The 25,312-nt window shown below is 34.4% G+C and overlaps 1 protein-coding gene across 3 annotated transcripts in view; it reads right to left on the bottom strand.

Annotated features, from left to right (window-relative positions):
• The window catches only part of LOC150103458 (katanin p80 WD40 repeat-containing subunit B1-like), a 370,687-nt gene that overhangs the window by 178,859 nt on the left and 166,516 nt on the right, over nt 1-25,312 (bottom strand). For all 3 annotated transcript variants that reach the window (XM_090397462.1, XM_090397461.1, XM_090397463.1), the window contains exons 4-8: nt 19,576-19,676; nt 19,331-19,372; nt 11,409-11,492; nt 8,086-8,201; nt 1,774-1,845 (exon numbers count right to left, since the gene is read on the bottom strand). In XM_090397462.1, coding sequence (XP_090253588.1) covers nt 1,774-1,845; nt 8,086-8,201; nt 11,409-11,492; nt 19,331-19,372; nt 19,576-19,676 — 415 coding nt within the window. The remainder of the gene's footprint in view (nt 1-1,773; nt 1,846-8,085; nt 8,202-11,408; nt 11,493-19,330; nt 19,373-19,575; nt 19,677-25,312) is intronic.

Here is a 25,312-nt window from a genome sequence, read left to right as displayed (position 1 = left end):
AAAAACTGGAAATCAGCAAAAAGCAGCATTTATTTAGCGCTTGCAAATGCATTTTGACTGCAAAAACTGTGAATAAGGCACTATATCAGTTGCAAATGCAAGTGAAAGCTAATAACACACTAGGATATACAAAAGTACAGTAAAATTAACAAAGACTTAAAATTTAAATATTTTGATTATTGCATGTATTTGAATGAATAGTGATTTAATGAAGAAAATCAGAATAATACTGAACTTCATAATTGCAAGCTGAACCTTGCCTTAAATCTATTAAGCCAGCCTTTGCTAACCTTAAACGTTTCTTCCACAGATGTCTCTCCTCTTTTATCCATCATTGTATTAAATAGACTTAGGGCTTTGGCCTGGATAATGCCTGTGATTAGAGAAATATTGTGATTGGTCTGTTCTTGAATCCACACATTTAAAGGTTTTTCCATATCGGTAATTTGAATGTCTCGCTTTCTAATGACTTTAGTATGCACTGGTGCAGTAGGGTGCTTCTAACACTTTGGCTTCATTCTTAACAATAATACTAATTGTTCTGCAAGGTACACCTTGTTTGGCATGTGTATAACAGACTATGTCAGTTATACACATGCCTCCCTCACTAAGTTTGATTAGTTCTGGCTTTTTTTTCAAATTGAAAAGCGTATGGCTTCTTTTAGCTTTATCACTACATTTAGGTACCATTATAATCACAAATATAAGTATGAATACCATATTATAAGCACGAATATAAGAGAGTACAGTGCACAATTTCTTAGAGATGTACTATGCACAACTTCTATAACATACTGAATGCAAGTAAGAAAGAGCAAACTATGTAGCAAGTATAAAGATTATGGTTATATCTGAAAGGGACAAAAGAGAGAAAAGGTGAAAAGCAGGGAGTACTGTACATAAACTGCCTCCTTTTATTGACCTGTTTGCCTCGTTTTGTCCATAACAGTTTCCCTTTTCTGGGGTGGAAAACCCGAGTTTCCAGGGGGTAAAAAAAAAAAAAACACCAACCTGAGAACGGTTAAAACTCCTTTAGTCGAAAGAGACCTGGTGTTTCCGACCAAAAGGTTTCTTCTATATCAACTGAGCTACGGAGGTTCAACTACTATATATATATTTTTTTATAAAAAGATTGAATGACTAGAACCGAGAGAAATGTTAATTTCATGAAACCAAAGTTTATTAGTACTACACAACTAGTTTCAGCTTGTATCAGCCTTCGTCAGGTACACAATATATATATATATGTTCAATAATTTTAATGACTTAAACCACAGAGGTAATTAAGAATAAAAGTTTAATATGGGCACAACTAGTTTCGTTGGCAAGCCAACTTTTTCAGGTGTCCAAGTACAAAGATATATACAAAAAAAGACCGAAAGAAACATTACACACTAACAACAACAACAGAGCTGTCAAAAAAACTACAGTTAAGTTCAAATTAGAGTCTGCACTTCAGTTATAGCTACATTTATATGGGTGCTAGAACTGAAGTGCAGACTCCAATTTTAACTTAACCGCAGTTTTTCTGACAGCTCTGTTGTTGTTAGTGTGTAATGTTTCTGTGTCTTTTTTGTATATATCTTTGCACTTTGACACCTGACGAAGTTGGCTTACCAACGAAACTAGTAGTGTCCGTATTAAACTTTTATTCTCAATTATCTTGGTGGTTTAAATCATTAAAATTATTGAACATGTTCATAAACCGAGCCAATCTGCATACAAATAACCATATATGTACTAAATGAATCAATATCAATATAAAGTTGTTACCTTAAAGGCCCACAGTCACCATCTGTAGCAGAGACCATTTGATAGCTTTCTAAATCCCAGAACTTTACTGTCCTAAACATATGAAAATAAAATAATTGTATTTAAAAAGAAATGAAAAGAATTTTACTAATTTACTATTACTTTTATGATATAAGTATAAAATTATGTTTTCAGCCAAGTCATTTAATCATCTTTTAGATGAAAATAATCCAAGATATTTTGCATCCAAGAGCAAAGCTAATAATAATGGCAAATACCTGTTGGATTACTGCTCTGGTTATTATTAACACCATGTTCCAGCATAAAAATATGCACAAATTCACATGGAGAGAATAGGCAAGGAATAAGAAAAGTCTCATTGACTATGTTATTGTTGATAGTGATGTTTTCTCACTGGTGCAGGACACTTAGTGTATACAGGGGATTTGAAATTGGAAGTGATCATTATTTAATCTTGAGTAGGATAAAATTGAATTTCATATTGAAAAGTAGAACATGTAAGAAAGTTTTAAAGAATAAAAGTTGAGCAGCTCTCAGATGTGAACTGCGGACTAAAATACACAAACATTATCCGAGAAAAAAATGAAAGAGTTTGGGAACCAAATCTTGGAGATTTGGTGGCAAGTCCTGAAGAAAACATTGATTGATTCAGACAGAGAGAGGCATGCAGTGAGGTTGTCTGCAAGGATAGAAAAATCAGATGGTGGACACAAGAAATTAAAGAGGCCGTGAAGGAAAAGAAGAAAGCATAAAAAAAGTTTCCAGCAAATAAGTCAGTTTGTGCTCTTAGAGAATACAGAAACAAATGTAAGAAAGCTAAATACTGTGTAAAATTAGCTAAACAAAAACTTTCTAAATCCCAGAACGCTACTGTCCTAAACATATGAAAATAAAATAACTGTATTTAAAGAAATTAAAAGAATTTCACTAATTTACTATTACTTTTATTATATAAGTATAAAATTTTACTTATATCATAAACATGGGAAGCGTTTTGAATAACTTCTCTCTTGGCACCTTGTCATATGCCTTTTCCAGATGTACAAAACTTAAATACAGATCCTTGTTATATTCCCATGATTACTCAACTATCTGTCATAAAGTGAAAATCTGATCCTAACAGCCTCTACTTGGCTTGAATCCAGCTTGTTCTTCACCAAGCTTCTCTTCCACAATCCTTCTCAACCGTTTCTCAAGTATACTTGCATATATCTTACCAGGAACACTCAGTAATGATATACCTCTGTAATTCTCACATTCCGGTTTTTTTTTTTCCCTTTTTATATATGGGTACTTTGAGAGCTCTACTCCAATCATCGGGAATTCGTCTCTCTGTCCAGGCCTTCTGAACTATGCAGTGCAGCCACTGTAAGACTTTTATACCTCCCTGGTTGAACATCATCTACTCCAGCTACCTTTCCACATTTCAGGCTTTTGATGGCTTTTTCTACTTCAAGTATGGATATGTATTCCTGACTGCAAGCCTGGTTAGTGTTTTTTACCACTGTGCTGTCATCATTGCTTGTTTCATTTAGCAATTTTTTGAAGTAATTACTCTATACATCAAGGATATCTTTTTCACCAGTTTTCATGTCACCTTTATCATCTCTAATTCCTTTTAAAGCACTCTTTCCTCCATTTCTGAGCTAAACAAAAGTCTTCCCATGACTTTTGTTTAGCTAATTTTACACAGTATTTAGCTTTCTTACATTTGTCTCTGTATTCTCTAAGAGCACAAGCTGACTTATTTGCCAGGAAAACTTTTGGTATGTTTTCTTCTTTTCCTTCACAGCCTCTTTAACTTCCTGTATCCACCATGGAGTTCTGATTTTTCTATCCTTGCAGACAACCTCACCACATGCCTCTCTGGCTGAATCAATCAGTGTTTTCTTCAGGGCTTGCCACTGAATCTCCAAGGTTTGGTTCCTGTTCTCAAACTCTTTCATTTTTTCTTCAATCATGTTTGCGTATTTTAGTTTACGGTTCACATCTGAGAGCTGCTCAACTTTTATTCGCTTTAAAACTTTCTTATATGTTCTTCCTGCACCAGGGAGAAAACATCGCTATCAACAATAACATAGTCAATGAGACTTTTCTTATTCCTTGCTTCTTCTCTCCATGTGAATTTGTGCACATTTTTATGTTGGAACATTGCGTTAGTAATAACCAGTCCATTTCCTGAGCAGAAATCCAACAGGTATTTGCCATTATTATTAGCTTTGCTCTTTTCTCCCAATTTTCCCAAAATATTTTTGTATGTCTGATAATCATTTCCTACTCTGCTATTTAGATCCCCAACAAAGAACAACTTTTCCTTTTTCTTTGTGTCAGTTGCTTTCTCTGAAGCCTCAAAAAATTCCTCCACTTCTACCTTAGTAGAACCTTCTGTGGGACCATAAACACAAATTAGTCTCATTGTCCAGTTTTCCATTCTCATATTTGCACACATCACTCTGCTTGACTGCTTGCCATTCAAGAAGATTAGCCTCATATTTAATGTTGAATACTATGGCTACTCCTTTTCTTTGATTGTCATTGCCTGAATATAACATTTTGTATTTATTGCTCTGAAAGATCTCACCAGTTTTTGCCTTTTTTGTTTCAGTCACCCCTATTATGTCGATCTGGTACTTCTCCAATTTCTCAATTTCTTTGCAATCAGGCTTCTTCTGTTGATAGTACCGATCTTGAACTCTGGTTATGTTGAGTTGGGGTGAGTTTTAGGATTTCTTCCAGTAGATGATTTTTCGCTGTTTGCCCTGGTTCCCTGGTGAAAACAACGGGGGCTTTTTGTAACTGGATGACGCCCCCAGCCGGCATGAAATTCTATTATGTTGTACCATCATTTGAAATTTTGGTTTAAGAAAATAAGAATACCATTTAATCGGCTAAATTCCAAATTGCCAGCCCATCATCATGGGTGCACCACGAGAAGGTGAGGATTTGACATTAGGTCAGAAGACCTGGTCGGTTCTCCGCATCCCTTTAAAGGCTATAGTTTTGACCCTTAAGCACCCCATACTTTTAAATAAATCTGCTACAAGTCTGCAAGATTCCCTGACTAAATTGAATAACTGTTGTAATAGATATGGTATGAAAGCAGCAATAACAATACAAAGACAATGAAAATAGGCAGATGCATTGAAAATATCAACTGCATTGTGAATGGAGAAACTATAGAACAAGTAAAACATTTCAGCTACTTAGGCACGATTTTTACTGAAGATGGTAAACTAAATATGGAAATAGACAACAGAATCAACAAATCTGTTATGGTAGAAAGTCAACTGAATAAATTTATATGGAATAAGAGAGAAATTAGTCAAAACACTAAATTAGTGTTCAAACCAATTTTAACTTATGGATCTGAGAGCTGGGTTAGAAGTAAACACTTGACCAAAGACTGCAGACTGCAGATATAAGAGTCCTGAGAAAGATTATGGGCGTGAACAGATGGCATCAATGGCAATATCATATTAAAAACGAGGATATTAGGAAAGAACTTGACATTGTTAGCATCCAGGATATGTGTTAGCAGAGCTAACCTCAGGTGGTATGGTCACTTAAACAGAATGGGAAAAAGACCCAGGGGAAGACCAAGATACAGGTGTGTTGATACGGTAAAAAGTGCCTTAGAAGATAGAAATATAAGATCTGACAATGTGAAGTCTTGACATTCATTTGGAGGAAAATTGTAGATAGAAAGTTAGTAATGATTTATTAATTAAATAATAATTAATAAATCATTAAATAAATTTTAATGTAATTAAAATTTTAGATAGTAATTAAATTTTTCATGTAGTACTACAATATCCTGTACACCCTTGAGGGTACATGTCAGGAATTTGAAGATGATGACCCACTGTGAAAAAAATTTCTTTGTAGATAAATTATTTATCATGGACAGAACCTTTTCCTGTCCATATTAAATTGCATATTCAAGTGCCTTGAGTGCCAAGCAAGAGGAAAAAAAACTTACTTCTGAACTGGTTTTATTGCATATTCAAGAAGAATATATAAAAAGACTAATAATTATTACATGTGACTACAAAATCTATAATATAGCATCCGAGATGTGTTACCAAACCAAAAACGAGGCTCCACAAAAGAGACTAATCTCTGTAAGTTAATACATAAAGATTGGCACTGAAAAGAACTCACTAGTATACAAAATCACAGGAGGATTATCACCATCAGAGATCTCCAGGGAGTCAAGGACTTATTGAGTGAAGCCACAGATCACCCACACCAAATGTCATATTTTCTCTTCTGACATGAGAATTTTGAGAAAGAATAGTGGAGTGAACAAATCGCATCAATGAAGTATCACATTAAAAATGAGGAAAGAACTTGCTATTGTTAAGATTCAGGAATTGTTAACTCAGGTGGAGGGTCCCTTAAACAGAATAGGAGAGGAAAGATTGGCAAAACAAGTATTCTTTGCTAGGTTGGCAGGAAAAAAGACTCAGAGGAAGACCAAGATGTAGATGGATTGATACAGTAAAAAGTGCCTTAAAAGACAGAAATATAAGATCTGCTAATTGACATAAACTGGGTTTTATTGGTCGAAGGATTTTAATTGATACTAAGTAAGAAATACCAACAAGTTTCACCAACTTAGCTATTTGGCTTCTTCAGGGCAAATTTTTAAAAGAGATACAAAACAACTTAAACTGTTCATGAAGGAATGGAACCAAATACAATTGTATTTTTTTACAAATACAGAAGAATGCATACATCAAATGCATGGAGCGTGTATGATGTCAACTGTTGTTATGCAGGAACGTTCTGTAATTAGCAGCGAAACTTAACTCTGACGTGCTTAATGATCTTATGAGGGTCTTCCAAATGTCAGCTAGAATTTTAATTCCTTGGCTTCTATTGAGGTTGTGTTTAGAACGGATCACTGTTATGGCTTCTTTTATTTATCAGGAGCAGAAATCTTCCTCTAAATGGATGGAGCTTTTGTCGCATTCGATGGTATGGTTTGTTTTTGAGAAATGAAAGGCTAACCCAGAATTGTCTTCTCTGTTATTGTTTACATATCCTATGTGTTCTTTTTTTTTTTATTTTCCAAACTTCTTGAGGTCTGACCAACGTAATTTAATCCACATGAACAGGGGATGTTATAGACACCGGCATATTTGAAGAAGGCATGACTGTCTTTCGGAGATCTTAAAAAATGGAGGATAGTCTTTAAAGGTTTAAAAGTCACTCGTATTTCATGTGGCTTGAGGAACATAGCAATCTTTTCAGAAAATCTTTTAAACCTTTAAAGGCTATCCGCCATTTTTTAAGATCTCCGAAAAGACAGTCATGCCTTCTTGATGAATAATAGACAATTTCTATTATTCATTATGAATCAATAATTAGAAAATTAATCTCTCATGCTAAAGCAATCAAAACATCACAAAGGTCAAAAACACAACTCAATTGAGTGTGATATTTATAACGCGCAGAAGCAGCAACAGTTACTTTGGTTTTCACTACACGGACTGCTATTCTTTATCTATTAATCCTCCTGAGCAGATAGAAAAATGCTCTGAATGAAAGAATCAACCATATCACATATTTTGCTGCAGGTAATAAATCTAAAAGAAACAATTTTACCAGCTTGGCTGACAGAGTAGATAGTGCTTCTACTAATAGATAGCAAATCAAATTCCCAACTGAGGCATGAATGCCGTTAGGTACAGATGAATTTCATCAACCAATGTGAGACAACACTCTGATTAATGGATGCCTGAAGTGGCTTGAAAATGTTCCATGTTTAGTCTCTAGAGTAGAGTTTCTGGATTACATAACTCTTACTCTTAGCCTATGCAGAGTACTAATACATGACAGATATACAATATTTCGTGAATGGGATTAGCATATATCTATGAAAAACTGCAATGAGTGCAGAAACTTGCAACAGATACTTCCTACACAAGTTATGCTGATATACTGGCTCTTAATCAGCCCAGGGTATTTTCTGCCTAATTTCTAAGGAGGAGGAGGAGGAATAGATCCGAAAAGGTTCCTAACAGCTGTCCAGGAGATGTTAAAGTTAATTCTTCTAAGTAGTTGATAGCTCTAGGCATTTTTAACTTTTATGCAACTTCCTATTTGCCTCACTTGGAAATCATCTTTCTAATAATGAATTCATATCTGGTAATAACAGAAAATCTTAACTAGATTTTAGTCTAATTAAAAAAAAAAAAAAACAATCATGTTAAAAATATATCCAAATACTTTTAACATGATGCTAAGAAAATTTTAACAAAGCTATCTTTGAAAAGAAAAAAAATAGATCTTTAGATTATTATTTACCTATCATTACTGGCACTTGCTAAAAGGAACTCATTTGGATGGAATTCAACATCTGTCACAGAACCTGAATGACCTCTGAACTCTGTTAATAATTTTCCAGCTGGTAGATCCCACAACTGAAAGAAAGGGATGAATTACTGAAAAGGGGTTATTATCTTCTGTTAAATTAAAACAAAACAAAGAAAAGTGCTTATGTGTGTGTGTGTGTGTGCGCGCGCATGCACATGCATGTATTTTCTTGCCATTTTCTCTCTCTCTCTCAGCTAACCATTATCAGCATAATCCTTGAGATAATGTAAAGGAAAGAAAAGATACAACAGCTGCTCAACTGTTGTTGTTTTTTTATGGCACATCAACAATTATAGCTATAATGCACCATGTCAGTGTTTAGGAGTAAAAATATAACAGGTGTATAAAAATTATATAAAAAAAAGCTGTATACATATGAATTTTAAAAAATGATTCTAATATGTTTTACAAACATCAGATAATATTAGAAGATGTTAAAAGCTTTTTCCACTTGGTTATATTATAAATGAAGGGTGCCAAGAAATTATATTCTTGGTTTAATCCTTTATCCAAATGCAAGAAAAGTTTGTACATGAAGTAACTTCACGACTGGGCAACTTGTATATAAAGGCTAATGACTTCACATCGTTTGCCTTAGTATCGCATAATGCAAAGCACATGTCTTTATGGACACGTATTTTCCCATAATGCATAGCATTATGGGAAAGGTCACTACCCAGACTCAGAAGTGATACCAAGGTTGAAGTAATGCAGCAAAAGTCATATAGTGAAAAAGTGTATCATCTTATTATTAAAATACTCCAGATCAGAGATATATGTAAGTTTTTTTCACTTGTTTATACTATAAACAAGTGAAAGCCCAGTTATGAAGATACTTCACATACAAACTTTGTTTACTTACATTGGATAAAGGATTAGGCCAAGAATATAATTTCTTGCCATATTTAAAATTTAAAGAATCGGATAAAATCTGAGTGTATATGACTTAGACAGATTGATAAAGTCAATGAAAAAAGTACTGCACTCATTAAAATAATAAGAGCAATAGATTAAAATATGATGGATGGTTAAAAGAGTACTGCAGTACTTACACACAGCACGTTATCATCATTCCTCAATAAGCAAGTGTGAATATGTCTCTGCATAGACTAAACCATCTTAATTCAATTTTTTCATGTGGTAGTTTATTATCAGTCTTTCGATGATGTCTGACATTGGGATGTTAATTTCTGTCTTATATTTTTCCTGACATCAGCATAAGAAGCAAATGATGATATCTTAAGGGTTAAGATGACTATTGGTAGGTGCAGTATCTGCAGCTTTAATTGCAATGTTGTGCTTGGGATCCAACACTGGTGAATGTCAAGTAGGGGTCCCTTCACTTGCCAATGTTATGCTAGATCTGAGATAGCAGAGAATGATGTTGTATACTAGACTTATTAGTGCCTGTAGAGAACTAAGGAAGATAGTTGCAGATTCCACTATAGACAGAGTTTGAAATGTGAAATGTTCAATCTGCGGAAGTTGCTAAATGATGGAACGGAGCTTTACCACAGTAGTAGCATATTTAGTGGTATACAGACAGTATTGTCCATCTTGGTATCTAGAGTATGTGGTAATACTTGGATTTGCAAACCAAAGGAATGTATGGCAGTCCAACAGGTGATGTGCACATTTGCTGATTACAGAGTAAAAATACTTAATATGGGATAATTTTCAGAGATTTTATCTTGGTGGCAAATAATAAAGACAAATGCTGATACCCAAGGGACTGAAATGGTTTATTTGTTTCAATGTGAATACCAAATAGGTAATGCTCAAAATGCTCCAGTTATAGCTATGACTGATGGTGGATTGGATCTGATCATCGAAGTGGGATCCTCTGCCAGAAGCAGACTTGACACTAATAATCAAGTCTTGATCTGATAAGTGCTCAATTAAGAACCAAGCAAATATTGTCTGTCCACATCCTAAGAGGTGGAAGCTAGGGTGCAAAGGATCTTCTCTGTTCTCCAGAATTTATCTCACAATTGACATGTGATATAGAAATGTCTGTTTCCCTCCCCAAAACATGAGGCTCAAGAACTTTACCACCATTTACTGGGGTTACTGTTTGTCTTAGTTTAGGTCTAAATCAAGATGAGACTACTTCGATGCAAAAATGAATGCAAACAGCTGTGGCAAAAATCTAAACCCATCTGCAAGAGTTCAGTTTGAAAGATGGTCAATGGCATTCTGCAGCAGTCTCGCTATGACTGTTATACTGCAAGAATGACAAAAGATGGTAAAGTCATAAGCATAAAGAGCATTACTTACAGTTGGAGGAATTGTTTTGCTATCCAGTTAATTTCCAATGCAAATAGTATGACATGCATTGTGACAATGCATGTATGACATGCATTGGAGAAAGGGTTGAGAAAGTTGATCCTGCCCGGACTTAGAAAATTCTATTAGATATAAAGTTTTTCATAAAAACGGGGAGGTTCCCTCTGAGATTCAGGTTGTGTAGGTTTCTCAATGTTCCAAATTTCTACATTGTGCAATACACTTTTTCCATGTCAAAGAAATGATGTTTACAGAAGCCTGATTATGCCTTGGAAAAAGGTGGTTGCGCTACAGAAGCTATAAAAGACAAGGGTTAATTATTTTGTCCAAGACTGGATGGTAAAACAAGAGGTGGGGAAAGAGAACAATCATTCCTAGAAATTGAATAAGAAGTGTCTGAGGAAGAAAAAAGTACCCTTATTAATAACCTCTGTTTAAAACAGGGCTCAAAAACTATGCAAAATCCTACTCGTCACAAAAAAATGTATCTCCCTCCATTGGATATATATGTTCCAATAAGTCAAAAGGAGTTCCATAATGTGATCAGTGGTACTATATCGTTGTTTGAAAAATATTTCCTTCATATGAGAACTATTCCAAGAAGGAGAAGTCAATAAATAACAAGAATAGCACAAACAATAAAAACAACATTGAGTTGTTGAACAATAAATAAACATTTTTGGAAAATACAATTTGTTACATCAATTTTTGTTATTAGATGGTCCTTTATATCATGCATATTCAACAGTGTTTTTGAAAGTTAAAAAGACACTGTGGAATATGATTTTGTTTAGAAAGTTATTTTTATTTTTTAAAAATATTCTGTTTTGTCCAGTTAGCAGCTACTCGCCAGGTAGAAAAATCTACTCAAAATGGGTGAGTAGGTGAGTATATTTGTCAAGCCCTGGTTTAAAAGGCATTTTGTAGGTTAAATAATAATAATAATAATTAAAATACTAAACACTCACTTTTACAGTTCCATCCTCTCCTGCTGATGCTATCCAGCGACCATCTGGACTGAACTTTAGGCTATTAACAGTTTTACTATGACCCTAAAAATACAAAATATGATGCATAAGACAAAGTTCATTAAATTCTGCAACAGGATCTGAATAATGGTATTATTCGGATAGACTGAGGCAACAAATGCCACTGTATAATTCCTGTATGTAAATACAACTTTTTAGTGAATTTGCTACAATGGTGTTTTCTATAGTGAGAGTTGAACGTGTCACAATTTTCAATCAACTGTTACAAATTCAATTTATAAATACAGTTCCTCACAAATACTTTTTGTTTTCAATTTTTTTCTCAAAAGTCACTTATCAACTTATTAATACTAAAAATTGATCATTAATAAAATTTACTCCTTTCAAAATTTAATTGGCACTTTCTCAAATTCATCATCATGTTCAGCATAATGGAAGATAAAACCTATACTATGGTATCTTGCTAATCCGAACCTCTTTAGTCGAACCCTCCAGTAATCTGAACTGCTTTTAAATGTAATTTTCCAAAATTATAACTTTACCTTAATAAATTATAACTCAATAAAAAATATAAATTTAAAGGATGTAGCATTCTCAGTTGCTGCTGCTTGGGAAGCCATTGAACGTGAAGAAATTCGAGCATCATGGAAAAAACTGTAGCCTTCTAGAATTTACCAAGATAACTACGAGGAAATTCTTTTTGTGTATCAAAAAGAATTTCCTCTTTTTGATACACAAAAAGAGGAAATTCAAAACTTGCATAAAAATATAAATCCAGATGTTGAAATTTCACAAACAGATGTTACGGAATGGATTACAGGTGGAATCAAAATTGAATTTGAAATCAAATCAGATGCTGAAATTATAAATATAAATATGACGCTACAGAATGAATTAGAAGACAATGATGACGATAAAGAACTTGAAGGAAAAAAAGTAAAACATGAAAGAGGCAGTTGACAGTTTAAATATGCATATATAATAATGGGCTAAGCAGAAAGATATATGCCATTCCACAAAATTTTATTGATAATGCACCTCCGAGAAGAAGCATTCGAAAAAAGTTTAGCTTCCAAGAAGTAAAAGAAAATCAGCAACTTTTTTTACAAAGAAATAAAAAAACTTTTTTGTGCTATTTTGTGAAACTATTTTTTGTATGAACAAGAAAGTGATATTTTATTAAATCAGAATCCTCAAATAACACATGTATATACAAACTAAATTTTTTACTAAAATAAACTTGTGCACTGTATTATTTTTTTAAGTTTTACATTACAGCATAGCAGCTTTTTTTCTACCGGTTACTTCATTTATTTACAGAATTAAATTGATGTACCATTAGAATCTGATTATTTTCATCTTAAAAGCTAATTATTGTTGTCTCTTTGGGGAAAATTTGCGAATCCGAACGAGCACGGTTTTTATTAGTTCGGATTTGCGAGATACCACTGTATTCTGTTCACACCAGCATCAAAAAAATTTTTGTCCTTAAAAGATTTTCCATCAACATACAACTGTCTGTGTACATTCAACACAGACAACAATCACAATTATTTCCTTATGCACAAAACAACTACAATATGTTGGAAGTTTATTCCACTTGGTTAGACTATAAATTATATTTAGTTAATCCTTTATCCAAGTGTAAGCAAACAAAGTTTGCACCTGAAATATCTTCAGGTCTGGGGCAACTCGTAGCAAAGGTGGACAAAGCTTAACATTACTTACCTTAGTATACCCATAATACAAAGCACATCTCTATGCAAACATGTATACTGCTATGCATTATGGGAAGGATCACTATTCAGACTAGTTTCGACCTTTATTGAGGTCTCTTCAGTGGGAGCTAGATCCAGAGGTGATACCAAGGTTGAAGCAATACAGAAGTCATGTTTACCTATACGAGTTGCCAAAAGGTGGCAACTCGTATAGGTAAATGATCTTATTATAATCACACCTTATTATTAAATTACTCTGGATTAGAGAAAGATGTTGGAAGTTCTGAAGATACTTCAGGCACAAACTTTGTTTGCTTACACTTGGATAAAGGATTAAACTAAATATATAATTTATAGTCTAACCAAATGGGAAAAAACTTCCAACACCTTTCTCTAATCCAGAGTAATTTAATAATAAGGTGGGACACTTTTTGGCAACTCGTATAGGTAGTGACCCTTCCCATCATACATAGAAATTTACATGTCCGCAAAAAATATGCTTTGCATTATGGGATACCAAGGCAAGTGATGTGAAGCTTTGTCCACCTTTGCCACGAGTTGGCCCAGTCCTGAAGATACAATACTTATTATTGTATTTCCGCTTTTTTTCTTTGATTGTTCATTGCATGTGTGGACAGTTTCCTCTCATCAGATTTCTTTATTAGTGTTAGAGTAATAAAGAAATCTGATGAGAGTAATTAACCATATATGGATAATGACCAGCCACTGGTCATTATCCATATATGTTCATCTCCAAACACATCAAACTAACTTCTCTTGTTCTGTGTACCGCTGTTCTTTCTAACAGCCTTCTCCGATGAATATAACTCATAGGCTTTTCAAGAAACATGTTAACAGATTACTTCTTTTAACTGAACCACTTGCTTACATATGACACTACTGTGGTATAGGTTTTATGACATCTCTGTTGTGGGATGAATATTTAAAAAAATGTGTATGATATCAGGAAGCAAGTAAAAGATCCAGAGGATGATCAAAAGCTAGGTGGATTGATGTAGTTAGTAGTGTCCTAGAAGACTGAAATGTAAAATGTAAACTTAATCATGTATTATCATCACGTTATCCTCTGTCTGCTCGGTAGCCTAGTGGCTTTGCGCTTCGCAACCATATGCCTGGGGAAGGAGTGTCCTAGGTTCGATTCCCGTCAATGACATGAGGAGCTAAGGATCTTCCTCAGCCATAGCCAAGTTAGCCGGTCTTGGGCGTGGACAGCAGGGTTTTTTCCACCAGTTTATCTGGTGTTTTTCATCCCGCAAGCAGGCAAACCGGTCTGAGGACACACGGATTACAGTCAGGAATACTGACCCAGCCATAGGTCTGATTCATCAGCCTATGCCGGTTCCGGAGCAAGGATAAAATTTGGGGGGACTAGATGGTACTGTGAACTCCCGTAAAAAAGGGGTAACGCAGTATCATCATACGAAATTTTTTTATGTTATCCTCTAAATCTTTTGAGGAATATCAGGAATTGAGAATGGCAATAACAGTTAACTTTTCAGTTATAAATTTTAAAACTGAAAAGTTAACTAAAATTTATAGGAATTTATAAACAGGTGAATAAATTGCATATCAATTTGTGTATATTTTCTGATAGTAGTGAGACATTTGGTTTCATTTTCCTTTCAAATAATATAACATTTTGTAGTTGTAAATTATATATTTAGTTTAATCCTTTATCCAACCGTAAGTAAACAAAGTTTGCACCTTCAGGTGCAAACTGATAGGTCTCCTGTGACCTATCAGTTAAAGTGAAAAGCTGGTTGCTGATGACTGTCTCATTCTTTCTGAGAGTACTGGGATAACGTTTGTTTGATTTAATTTTTTATTGTGCAAAGACATCAAAGGTCATACTACGCCACGACACAGTTTACAGTAGTACATATGGTCAGTTAGTAGGACAATCACAAACATCTATGCCCTTGGTGGGATTCGAACCCACAGCCTCTTGGCTGGAGAGCAGATACGCTAACCACTCAGCCAATGGCTGACATCTCCCTTTTTTTTAGAGATAGGCTAGATAAAGGGTTGCCATACCTTCAGAACAGCATGACAGCTTATATAGGCAATATGGAATGAGAACTAATTCTGGAACAAGATTTCAGCACAGCTGGAGGAACACTGTCTGGAGGAGACTTATTAGAATCAAAATTACTGAGAGTTTTTCTGATGTCCTTCTGAAAAGAAACCAGAGGAAGCATACTGTAAACAGCTCATTGTATTGTAGGAGGATGGGGTATTTGTCTGGATTATCTATGTACGAGTTGGAAGTAATGACTGATGCAAAGAAGTCTGCCTTATCTTTGAGTGATGTCATCATCAGGATGTGTGAGAGAGGAGAAAATCAGGTGTAGAAGTTATACCTAACAGCCTAAGAAAAGGACCAGAAAGCTTGATTGGTAGTTGAGAAGAGGCATGCTTTTTTGTATTGATTATTATTATTAACATCTGACCTCCATGGAGTCAGAGACTCATTGTGAGAAGTACACAGTATCACACACAAAGCTCATTCAACTGTACCAACACACAAAGGCAATGATTTCACTCACCAACCACTCTCTGTAAAGAACCTGCTCCTCACTCCCTTGCTCGCACCCTCCTTATACAGTTTCCAGGGATGGCCTTTTGTTCTATCACCCTCTCCCATTCTATGAAAAATCTCTTCCATGTTAACTTGATAATAATCCCTGACTAACTTATATGTCTCAATCATATCCCCCCCCCCTCCTATTCATGAGGCTTTGCAATTTATATTCTCTCAATCTGTCCTTGTACTGCACATTCCAAAGACCACCTTTGTGAATCTTCTCCGGACTCTTTCTAACATATCCTCATCACCACGAAAACTTAGTGACCAAATCTGTGCACAACAATCCATATCAAGGCCTTATACAATTGTATCATAACCTCTTTATTTCTGCAGGTCAGGGTCCTCTGCATCACTGCAATTATCCAATGTGACATTTTCATAAATTGTGCAATATGGCACCTGAAATTCAGGTACCACATTGCACAATAACAGCTTTTCTTGTCAGCTTTGGATTTCATGATGATTTTCTTAGAACTGTTTCTAGTTACAGTGTAGGCTCAGGAAGGAGGTGTAGTTTTTGACTTGAACCATTAAATTTTTATGATGGATTTTTTTTTATCTTGGACTTAAGGCTTTTTTTTTTTTTTTTTTTTTTTTTTTTTAAGAGAATCAAGGTTTGAATACAGGTCTGGTTTACAGTGAAGTGAGAAACGAATGATTGCTAATAATGTCAAGTTCCTTTGTAATATATTCATTTTTAATATGACTGGGTATTATCTTGATTATTGCTATTTTAGTGTTTTAGCTAATTTCTCTCTCTCTCTTACTCCATATAAATTTATTCAACTAATTCATCACTATACCAGCTTTTCTTATCCTCTTGTCTTTTTTAAAATTTAATTTGCCACCTTCACTAAAAATTTTGTCTAAAGAGCTGAAATATTTTACTTGGTCTACAGGTTTGCCACTGAGAATGCAGTTGTTTTCCATGTTCCTATCAATTTTCAGTCTGCCTTTTTACTGCTGATAAAAAAGATTTTTATGCCATATTTGTTACAGCATTCATTTCAATTTAATTAGAATCCTGAAGACTTGTATTGGATTTATTTAGGAGTATAACATTATCTGCATGATGTAAAAGAGCTGAGTTGAATATCTCTAATTTCAAAATCAAATTTAATGCTACTCTCCTTCATAACATGATCCATACAGGTAATGAATAACAGTGGAGAGAGAAAGAATACACTATTTTTTACATCGGACCATCTGCTGTACCTCCTTCAATTTTATATGAACATTTATTACTTACATATAGACTATATATTGCACTTTGTCCATTTGGATCATAATTCTAATGTTTTGAACAGCCTTTCTGTTGGCACCTGATCATATGCCTTTTCAAGATCTAGAGAACTTAAATAACAAATCCTTGATATAAACCCAATTTTTCAACTATTTTGTCTTAAAACAAACATCTGATCCTGACAACCCATATTTGTAGAGCCTCCATAGCAAGGAACCTTTATCTAGTCTCTTAAGACTAAAGGTGAGTTAGCCGGTTTCATACAGAGGTAGGGTTTTTTTCACCTGGAAAGTCAGGTTTTTACCCCCCCCCCCAGAACAGGCAACTAAGCCCAGTGAACACACACATGCACACACACACATGGATTACAGTCAGGAATACTTAAGACCCAGCCATAGGCCTGATTTGTCGGCCTATGCTGGTCCCAAGCCCAGATAAAAAGGGGATGCTTGAGAAGGTGCCGTACTGTAAAAGGGGCTCACGGCAGTTGTATCATCATATGAAATAAATAAATAAAAACCCATATTTGTCTTAAATTAAGCTTTTCTTCCCTCTTCCATAATTTCTCTTGGTATCTTTGCAAGTATGATACATAAATCTAAAACTTTTTTAACACCAGAAAAACTTCATTAAATCAATGACCACCAATATGGATTCTGCAGTATCTGTGCAGCAGTCCAGATGTTGTTGTATAAAAACCCTATATTGAGTATTATATTTAAAACTTTTCAAGCAATCCATCCTCCCATCACTTCCAATTAAAACCCTACTTCTAATAATGTTCTAAAGGCATGAAGATTTATGACTATCTTCACCGGTAGTTGTTCCTTTTAACAGCCGATGCGCCAATAATTCTTCTGTGATACTGAAATCGGCATCAGCTCCTCGAATAAATATTGCTAGTTGTGCTGTATTGGAGGCATCGATGCTGTCATCCAAAGCAATTGAAAATGCTTCCAATCTAGCAATCTTCTCTTTTAAACTTTTTTGATATCATCAGCCATAATTTCTATCTGTCGGACAACAGTACGTCTCGACAAACAAATATTCTCAAAGTCTTTTTTCTTTTCAGGACATATTATACTTGCAACATCCAGCAGACGTTCTTTCACAAATTCTCCTTCACCAAATGACTTAGAATGCTTAGTGATTTTTTCGCTTACCACAAAGCTGGCTTTGACAATGCTGTGGTGCTGCATTCTTTGCTTGTTGAACATTTGCTGCTGGGTATCCAAGTTCTTCTTCAACTTCTGTATTTCATCTTTTTGTAGTTGTCCATCAATTTTTGGATGATCAGCATGTCTCGAAGTAATGTGTCTCTTCAAGTTGTATTCTTTGTTGACGGATATGGATTCATTGGACAGCAAACATACAGGCAAACCTTTATTCAGAATAAAATAATAATCCTCCGTCCAGTTGTCTTGAAATTGACGATTCTCTGCATCTACTTTCTTATTTTTGCAATAACCCCCGACATTGTCCCAAATTTATAAGTGATATTCAGAACTGTCTTCTACACTGCAAGCACTGAACAGAACACAACATCAACGCAGGCACCGAACAGAACATAACATCAATGCAGGCACTGAACAAAGCACAACATCAATGCAGGCACTGAACAAAGCACAACATCAATGCAGGCACTGAACAAAGCACAACACCAATGCAAGTACCAAACTAACACGTTCACACACGCCACTAGCCAAAGTGAGAAAGCCCTTGGTTGGAGAAAACAGTGTGTTTTGCACAAGTCATATGACGTCAGCTTAATGTGAGTTAGTAGAACACGCCATCTTTTCTCCCACCACGAATCAGACAAACTTCGCTGAAATAGATTAGGGCTGGATCAAAAGAAGTAGAGGGCCAGATCCGGCCCGCAGTTTGCCCATATGTAATTTATGACATGACCAAAGTAATATGTAAGCAAGCAGAATGAGCAGGTGATATGATTGTGCTGTCTGGAACAAATGATTTGGAATATAAAAAAAAAAAAAAGCCTGCATTTTCATGTAATTTTTAAAAAAGAACATTAATTTCCAAAAATGGTATATATTTTCCCATTGCCCAGATAGGATATTTCGAAGAAGATGAACTATGTGATGATGAGAAATTTATAACTTGTAATAAACAGATATTAAAGTCTGATTTTCTTTGAATAATAGTGGAAACATTTTTCTTTAATCACTTTGTAACATTCAGTGAAAAAAAAAAATCTTTAAAATGAAAATATGTAGGAAAGTGATTAGAAAATAGCTTAATGAATTAAATTTTGGAACCAGAATCATCTATAATGAATTTTTTAATTTTTTAAATAACTAATTGCTATACATACCTTATAAGTATATATACATCCTTTCCTTCTTATGTCCCATAGCTGGAAATAAAAGATATATTAGTTCCTGGACTTTTTAATGAAATATTAGTGTTTTTCAGAATATTTCAGACTGCATAGCAAAAAAACTCTCATGCAAGTAATTTGAAATGAATGAATTTAATAAAAAAATGGATGACTTAAAAATAAAATTAGACACTTGATTAAGAATTTAAAAAAAAAAAGGAAGAAACAAAATATCATACTTTTATATTTGAATCTGAGGAACCTGAAGCTATAAAATCTCCATAAGGATGGAAGTCCAGGCACTTTACATTTGCTTTATGACCAGTTAATGTCCTAACAACTAAAGAATAAAATCATACTATAAGAAATCAGTGGAAAAACATTGGTATTTCAAATCATGCATTACTGTTTAATCCTAAAATACTGATTGGGTGTAAAAATAACTAAGCCAGTCACAAAGCTAAGTTTTTGATACTTCTGCCAGACTGCCAGTTGAAACTCCTGGCAACTTAAAATCTTATAAAGTTATTGTGCAAAGCAGTCATTTTTTTTGTTTGTTTGTTTGTCAGGTGTTCATTAAAGAATCATAAATTTTGATGCAAAAATCTGCTGTGAGAGATGCATATAGGAATGAGGGGGTGAGCATGAGTAAACAAAATGCAAATGATAACATGAAATTCTGTGGTGGAAAATCAGAAAAATGATAAAAACTGGTTATAATGAGAGACAGCAAGCTTAGTTATTCTCAAACTTTGCCCTTTTATCAGTCAAAGCTTGGGGTCCAAAACTGGAGAAATGTCTGGTACAGCAAAGAAAAGATGTGAGAGATGGAAAAGAGGAATATATAACAAATGTATGAGTGAGAAAGAGAAAATATGATAAATGCACAATAAGAAGCGTACTTGAGAGTGAAATGAAATCATGTTTTTTTTCCAAGATGCAAAAATGATGGTGCTAGAATGCAGTGAGGGATAATGAAGGAGTTGTTTGTTTTGGTGGATATAAATGTTTTGAAAGGTGATAAATTTGAAAAGTGTTACTGGAAAAACTGAAAGAGAAGAGGGAGAATTAAGATTTTAAGTTTGTTGTTATAGGATAACAGGAGCAAACTAAGAAGGGTAATGACTGCTAATGAGTCAAGGCAAGGCACAGGTAGATGTATGAAGTAAATTTGATGGATGAAAGAAGGACTTATGTATGGCTGATGGATTGCACTTGAATGTATTCTGAAGAAAGTGTCTGGAAAAGGAAATAAAAGTGTTTCCAAAAAGAGTTTGAAGTGCAAAAATCAAGGAAATTAGAGCAAGGCACCCTTCAGGTAAACAAGTAATATTGCAATTCACGACACTAATGCCAGCAGTATCAAAAATAAGCGTGCGAAGTTTTTTTTCTGCATTGGCTAGTTTGAGTTTGCCATAAATTACAGGCATTAGTAAGATTGGTTAACAGAGGAGGAGGAGTATGTGGCTATAAAGATGGAATATAAGGCATACTACATTTCCAGGAAGAATAAAGAAATTAGGAAGGAAGTTGACTGATGATAATGACAGCAAAAAAAAATGCAACCAGCAAGATTACGAAATTTGCAGAATGGTTAGATTATGGGGTGCAGTACATTTAAGAATAACAAAGTTAAAAGTTAAAGTAAGAATTCATTCATGTTTCTTGAATAGATGGAGTTGATAATCTTTGAGGGCTGTACCAAAGAATAAAAGTAAAAGAAGAGAAGTTGGTCTGACAAATTTGAAGATGGGCAGTGAATGATGTTGGCCAGCAACTGCTTGTATTTTTATAGTCTTAGAAGAACATGGATGATGTTGATCAATGAAAAAGTTACTTGAGTGAATATGTGAGCGGAAGGTCATCATTTAACCAGATTACTCTCTTCCAGACAGCAAACATTTTAGGAAGATTTCCAGTGCACTCTAAATGCATAAGCAGTATTCCAAGACAGAATAGATTTGAGATTTATATAGAATTAAGTTTTTTTTTTTTTTTTTTAGGGAGGAAAAAAAAGATACCTAGTTTTATGCAAGCTAAAGGAATCTTGACGTATCTGTGCCGGAAAAGCTTAACCTCAAAGCTTTGATATCGAATACTAAAGTTCTCACCGATAATTCCCCTTCTTAGGTTTTTAGACAGCAGAAAATAAAACTTCAGAAATAAATGATCAAAGGAGTCACAGTAATTATCTGGAGGTGAAGAGGAAAAGAATACCAAAATGCAGTAAATAGAAATTCTGACAAATGCACGTGCAATATTCTTGTGATGGATGAATCATTAGGAATAAATGGTCATATATATATATATATATATATATATATAGTGAGATGTGAAAGACTTATGAATATGTCTCAAACAGGTTTTCCATGCAAAATACTGTAATATATCCCCCCCCCCCCTACAAAACACTTGTAGAGTAGGCAGTAGGATTATTTGCTAGCTGGCTGGTAAGCCTCCTGACTCAACAGCAAGTCCCATCATGTACCATCCAGCCAGCTAGCCTGTAGAACTGCTTTACTGCAACACTTTAGGGTGAACACTAACCCTTTTGCTATGTTTGCCACCTTTAAAGTATACTACTAGCAATACATGCAAAAAAGGTGAGGAGAGAGAGGGAAGACATCAGACTTTGTTGTGGAGGCCAAACATGGTAACAGCCCCTCAGGTCTCCAAAAAGCAATAAGGTGGCACTTAATGCAACAATGAAAGTCAACTGACCTCCTCAAGATTTAGTTAACATTTCCTTCAACTGGGAAAGTTTTTTTTTTTTGTAGCAATACTTGCTGGGTTTGCTAGAACCCCCCATTAATGGAAATGGTCCACAGTGAGAAAGATGGAGTTGCTTGCCGGAAGAGGCTATGAACAAAGGCTATGAACTAAGAGGCCATTGAACATCCTTCAATGGCCATATCCTTCAAACAGCATACAAGAGTTTTTCCTATAAATATTACTTCTTTTTTTTTATTATGCTAACTTTAATGCATTTTTTTATAATTCAAATTGTATTTCTAGGAATGAATCCTCAAAATCATGTTACTAAACCTATGATAAATTAGGGTTTAATTTACAATGGCTCACTTTCAGGAACCAATTAGATCACAGGAGTGAGGATCTACTGAACTTCATTTTTAGAAATAGCATAAAATTATTAAAATATCAACCTTTCATACAGAAATTTTTACCCAATCATTTAAGAATAATATGAGGCATTCTAATTAAACAATGAAATCAAACTTCAAAATAAGTGAGAAATATGGAAAAAGATATTACCATTATAAAATTGTACACAGACATATATCTAACACAGGAAATAATACCATTCTTGAGAAAGTGTTAATGTTTGAATAACAGCAATTTTTGCAAAATGAATGAATGAAATTTCCTTTGATTAATTTGTAAGGAATGTAAAAACTATTAAAATATTACTGCTATGTATTACCACTTTGTAAATTAAGTTTATTACTTAATTAAATGGCAAATATTTCACTCAAGGTGTTCTAAAGCATCAGAGCTTAATGAGTGAGCATTCCAAGCTTAAAGTGAAATACCACTGCCTTGGTTTATTGGAAGTTTAAAGACATTATGTGTCTTACCTTTTATTTCTGTTCTTCTCCCCCACCCCAAAAAAAAAAAACGTTTTCTTATCAGCAGAGCAGTTGACATCCATCAAGGGTATGGTATACATACAGCCATTAGTACTGAAATCGGCTAGCATATAATCCTGTTTGCCATTCACTCTGCTAGATCATGCCTAGAAAGAGTATGATATGCGAGGACAATGCTGAGGTCATGCCATTGATAGAAGACTGCTTGTGAATAAAAAAAAAAAAAATTCTCACAAAAACAATCATAAAAAAAGTCCTTATAGAAACTTCCATGTCCACTTCACCAATATTGGTGAAGTGGTACAATGTACCACCACTTACAGTAACCCAAACCTAATTGGCCTGTTATTTGTAACAGTAGCCCAACTCATGATTCCTTCATTAACATTTGGTAGTTACGCTTTGGTACTACTGGGTCTAATATTTCATGTCAAAGAATGTCAAGGTCAAATCAAAAATCCTTCATTTGATCTGCTTTGCCTCAAACTTTCCTTACTGCTCTTTTTATCACTTTACAAATTTTTGATAAAGATTCTGACCTGTTTATCATGTATGTATTAATTAAGCTTGATTTTCTGCAGTTCCAAATACCCAAACATTGAGGTTGTCATTTCCTTCATCCACTGATCAAGCCAGATGAAAGACTGAGATATTTGTTTTTAGTAATGATCTAACACAAACTGGCCAACTACCTACCAGAATACTAGCCATCTCACAAAACCATTGATCTCTTCTTAACCAGTTTTTCTTCCAAATATACTGGGGATGTCAGTACTACTCTTAGTAATTCCAATCATTCACATTTTTGCAATTCCTATACCCATCCACAATCCAAATGTTTCCATGATTCTGATCTACATGCCTGCCCTGACTGAATAAAAGCAATTCTTGCTAAAATGAAGGCCTTCATCTCCCACCCCAATCAAAACAGAATGGTAATTATGAAGTTGGAGTGGGAAAAGATGCTGCCAAATTTCTAATTAAATTTGACTAACTTGACCTAAACATCCTCCTCTGTTTTTGGTGTTCTTGTTCTATGAAATAAGACTTCAAAATGGAGGAATCTCACTCAAAAAACGAAACATTGCACAAAGGCTGAATATATGTGATACATTGATATCAAGAGAAGCTTGAGGTTACTGTTATTTCCAGGTTTAGAAAATCTGCTTGATCGAGTATTTGGATGTTATCAAATGAAGCAGCACTTGAAGCTGTCCAGATGATGCAAGGGTCATTTCAAAGTATCATAAACTACACATGTATGGCCAGTAGAGTGATGTAATCGTTTCCCACCTTCACGTTAGTTACAAGCTACACCAAGTAAACACTAGGCTCGTTCTGTTTTTGGTGTTCTTTTTCTATGAAATAAGATTTCAAAATGGAGGAATCTCACTCAAGTCATATATTACACAATGACCAGCATCACTGCATTCATGTCAAGTATCCCAACTTATGGAAAAGTATGAATGACAAATGCTTCATCACCTGCCATATAACCTTGATATCAGCATCTCACTTTGATCTGTTCCCTAAGCTAAAAGAACCAGAACCACTACATGGGGAATGATTTGCCACCACTGATAAGGTCATACTGAGGTGACACAATTCATTGAAAGCACCAACAGCAAAAAAAAAAAAAAAGGTTTGCTGACAAGAATATCAGACTTAACCAAATATTTGACAGCATGATACAGTAAAATGGAGTTATACTGAAGGGGCTATAAATGTATCTTGTTCAATAAATGTTGGGTTTGACAGTAGGAGTATAATGTATAGAACTTTTGAAATAGCATTATACATATATATATTATATATATATATTTGTTGTTGAAGTATGTATATTTCCAGAACACAGTAGATATCCTTGATATTTTATTTATTTAGAAGATTTCCATATTCAAATTTAGAATTCAATATTATTAGTTGTAAGAGACAATCAAGTCAAAATTTTCTGAGAAAAAGAATTAACATCAAACTAGGATGCAACATTTCATTTAATCTTTCATTAAATGTGTAAACCTAAATACTCACCACATATCTAGGCACTTAAGACTCACACTCAATGAAGACGCAAACTGAAATGACCTGAAAAACAAAGAAAGTCACATGAAGAATGCTAGATATGACTGTTGTGCTTCTTGTGGTGATAATTGTAATATATCTCTTTGGACTTAAAGGCAGTACATCAAAATTTATTCAAAACCAATCCATCAATTCTACTTTAACTAGTTAGAAGAGTTCTGTAGCAGCTCTTCTTCCAGAAATAATCTGAGATGTGAATCTTGATTTAAGAAGTAAAATATTTTTTCTTTCACTGTACAAAGTGATATTTTTCAAGGGCATGAAATCCAACTTTTACGTTGTCTAT

Source organism: Typopeltis vanoorti, chromosome 9, assembly GCF_054136105.1.
Source record: "Typopeltis vanoorti isolate ZY-2024b chromosome 9, IOZ_Tvanoo_1.0, whole genome shotgun sequence".
Classification (NCBI taxonomy): Eukaryota; Metazoa; Arthropoda; class Arachnida; order Uropygi; family Thelyphonidae; genus Typopeltis; species Typopeltis vanoorti.
This window is presented reverse-complemented; position numbering and strand designations above follow the sequence as displayed.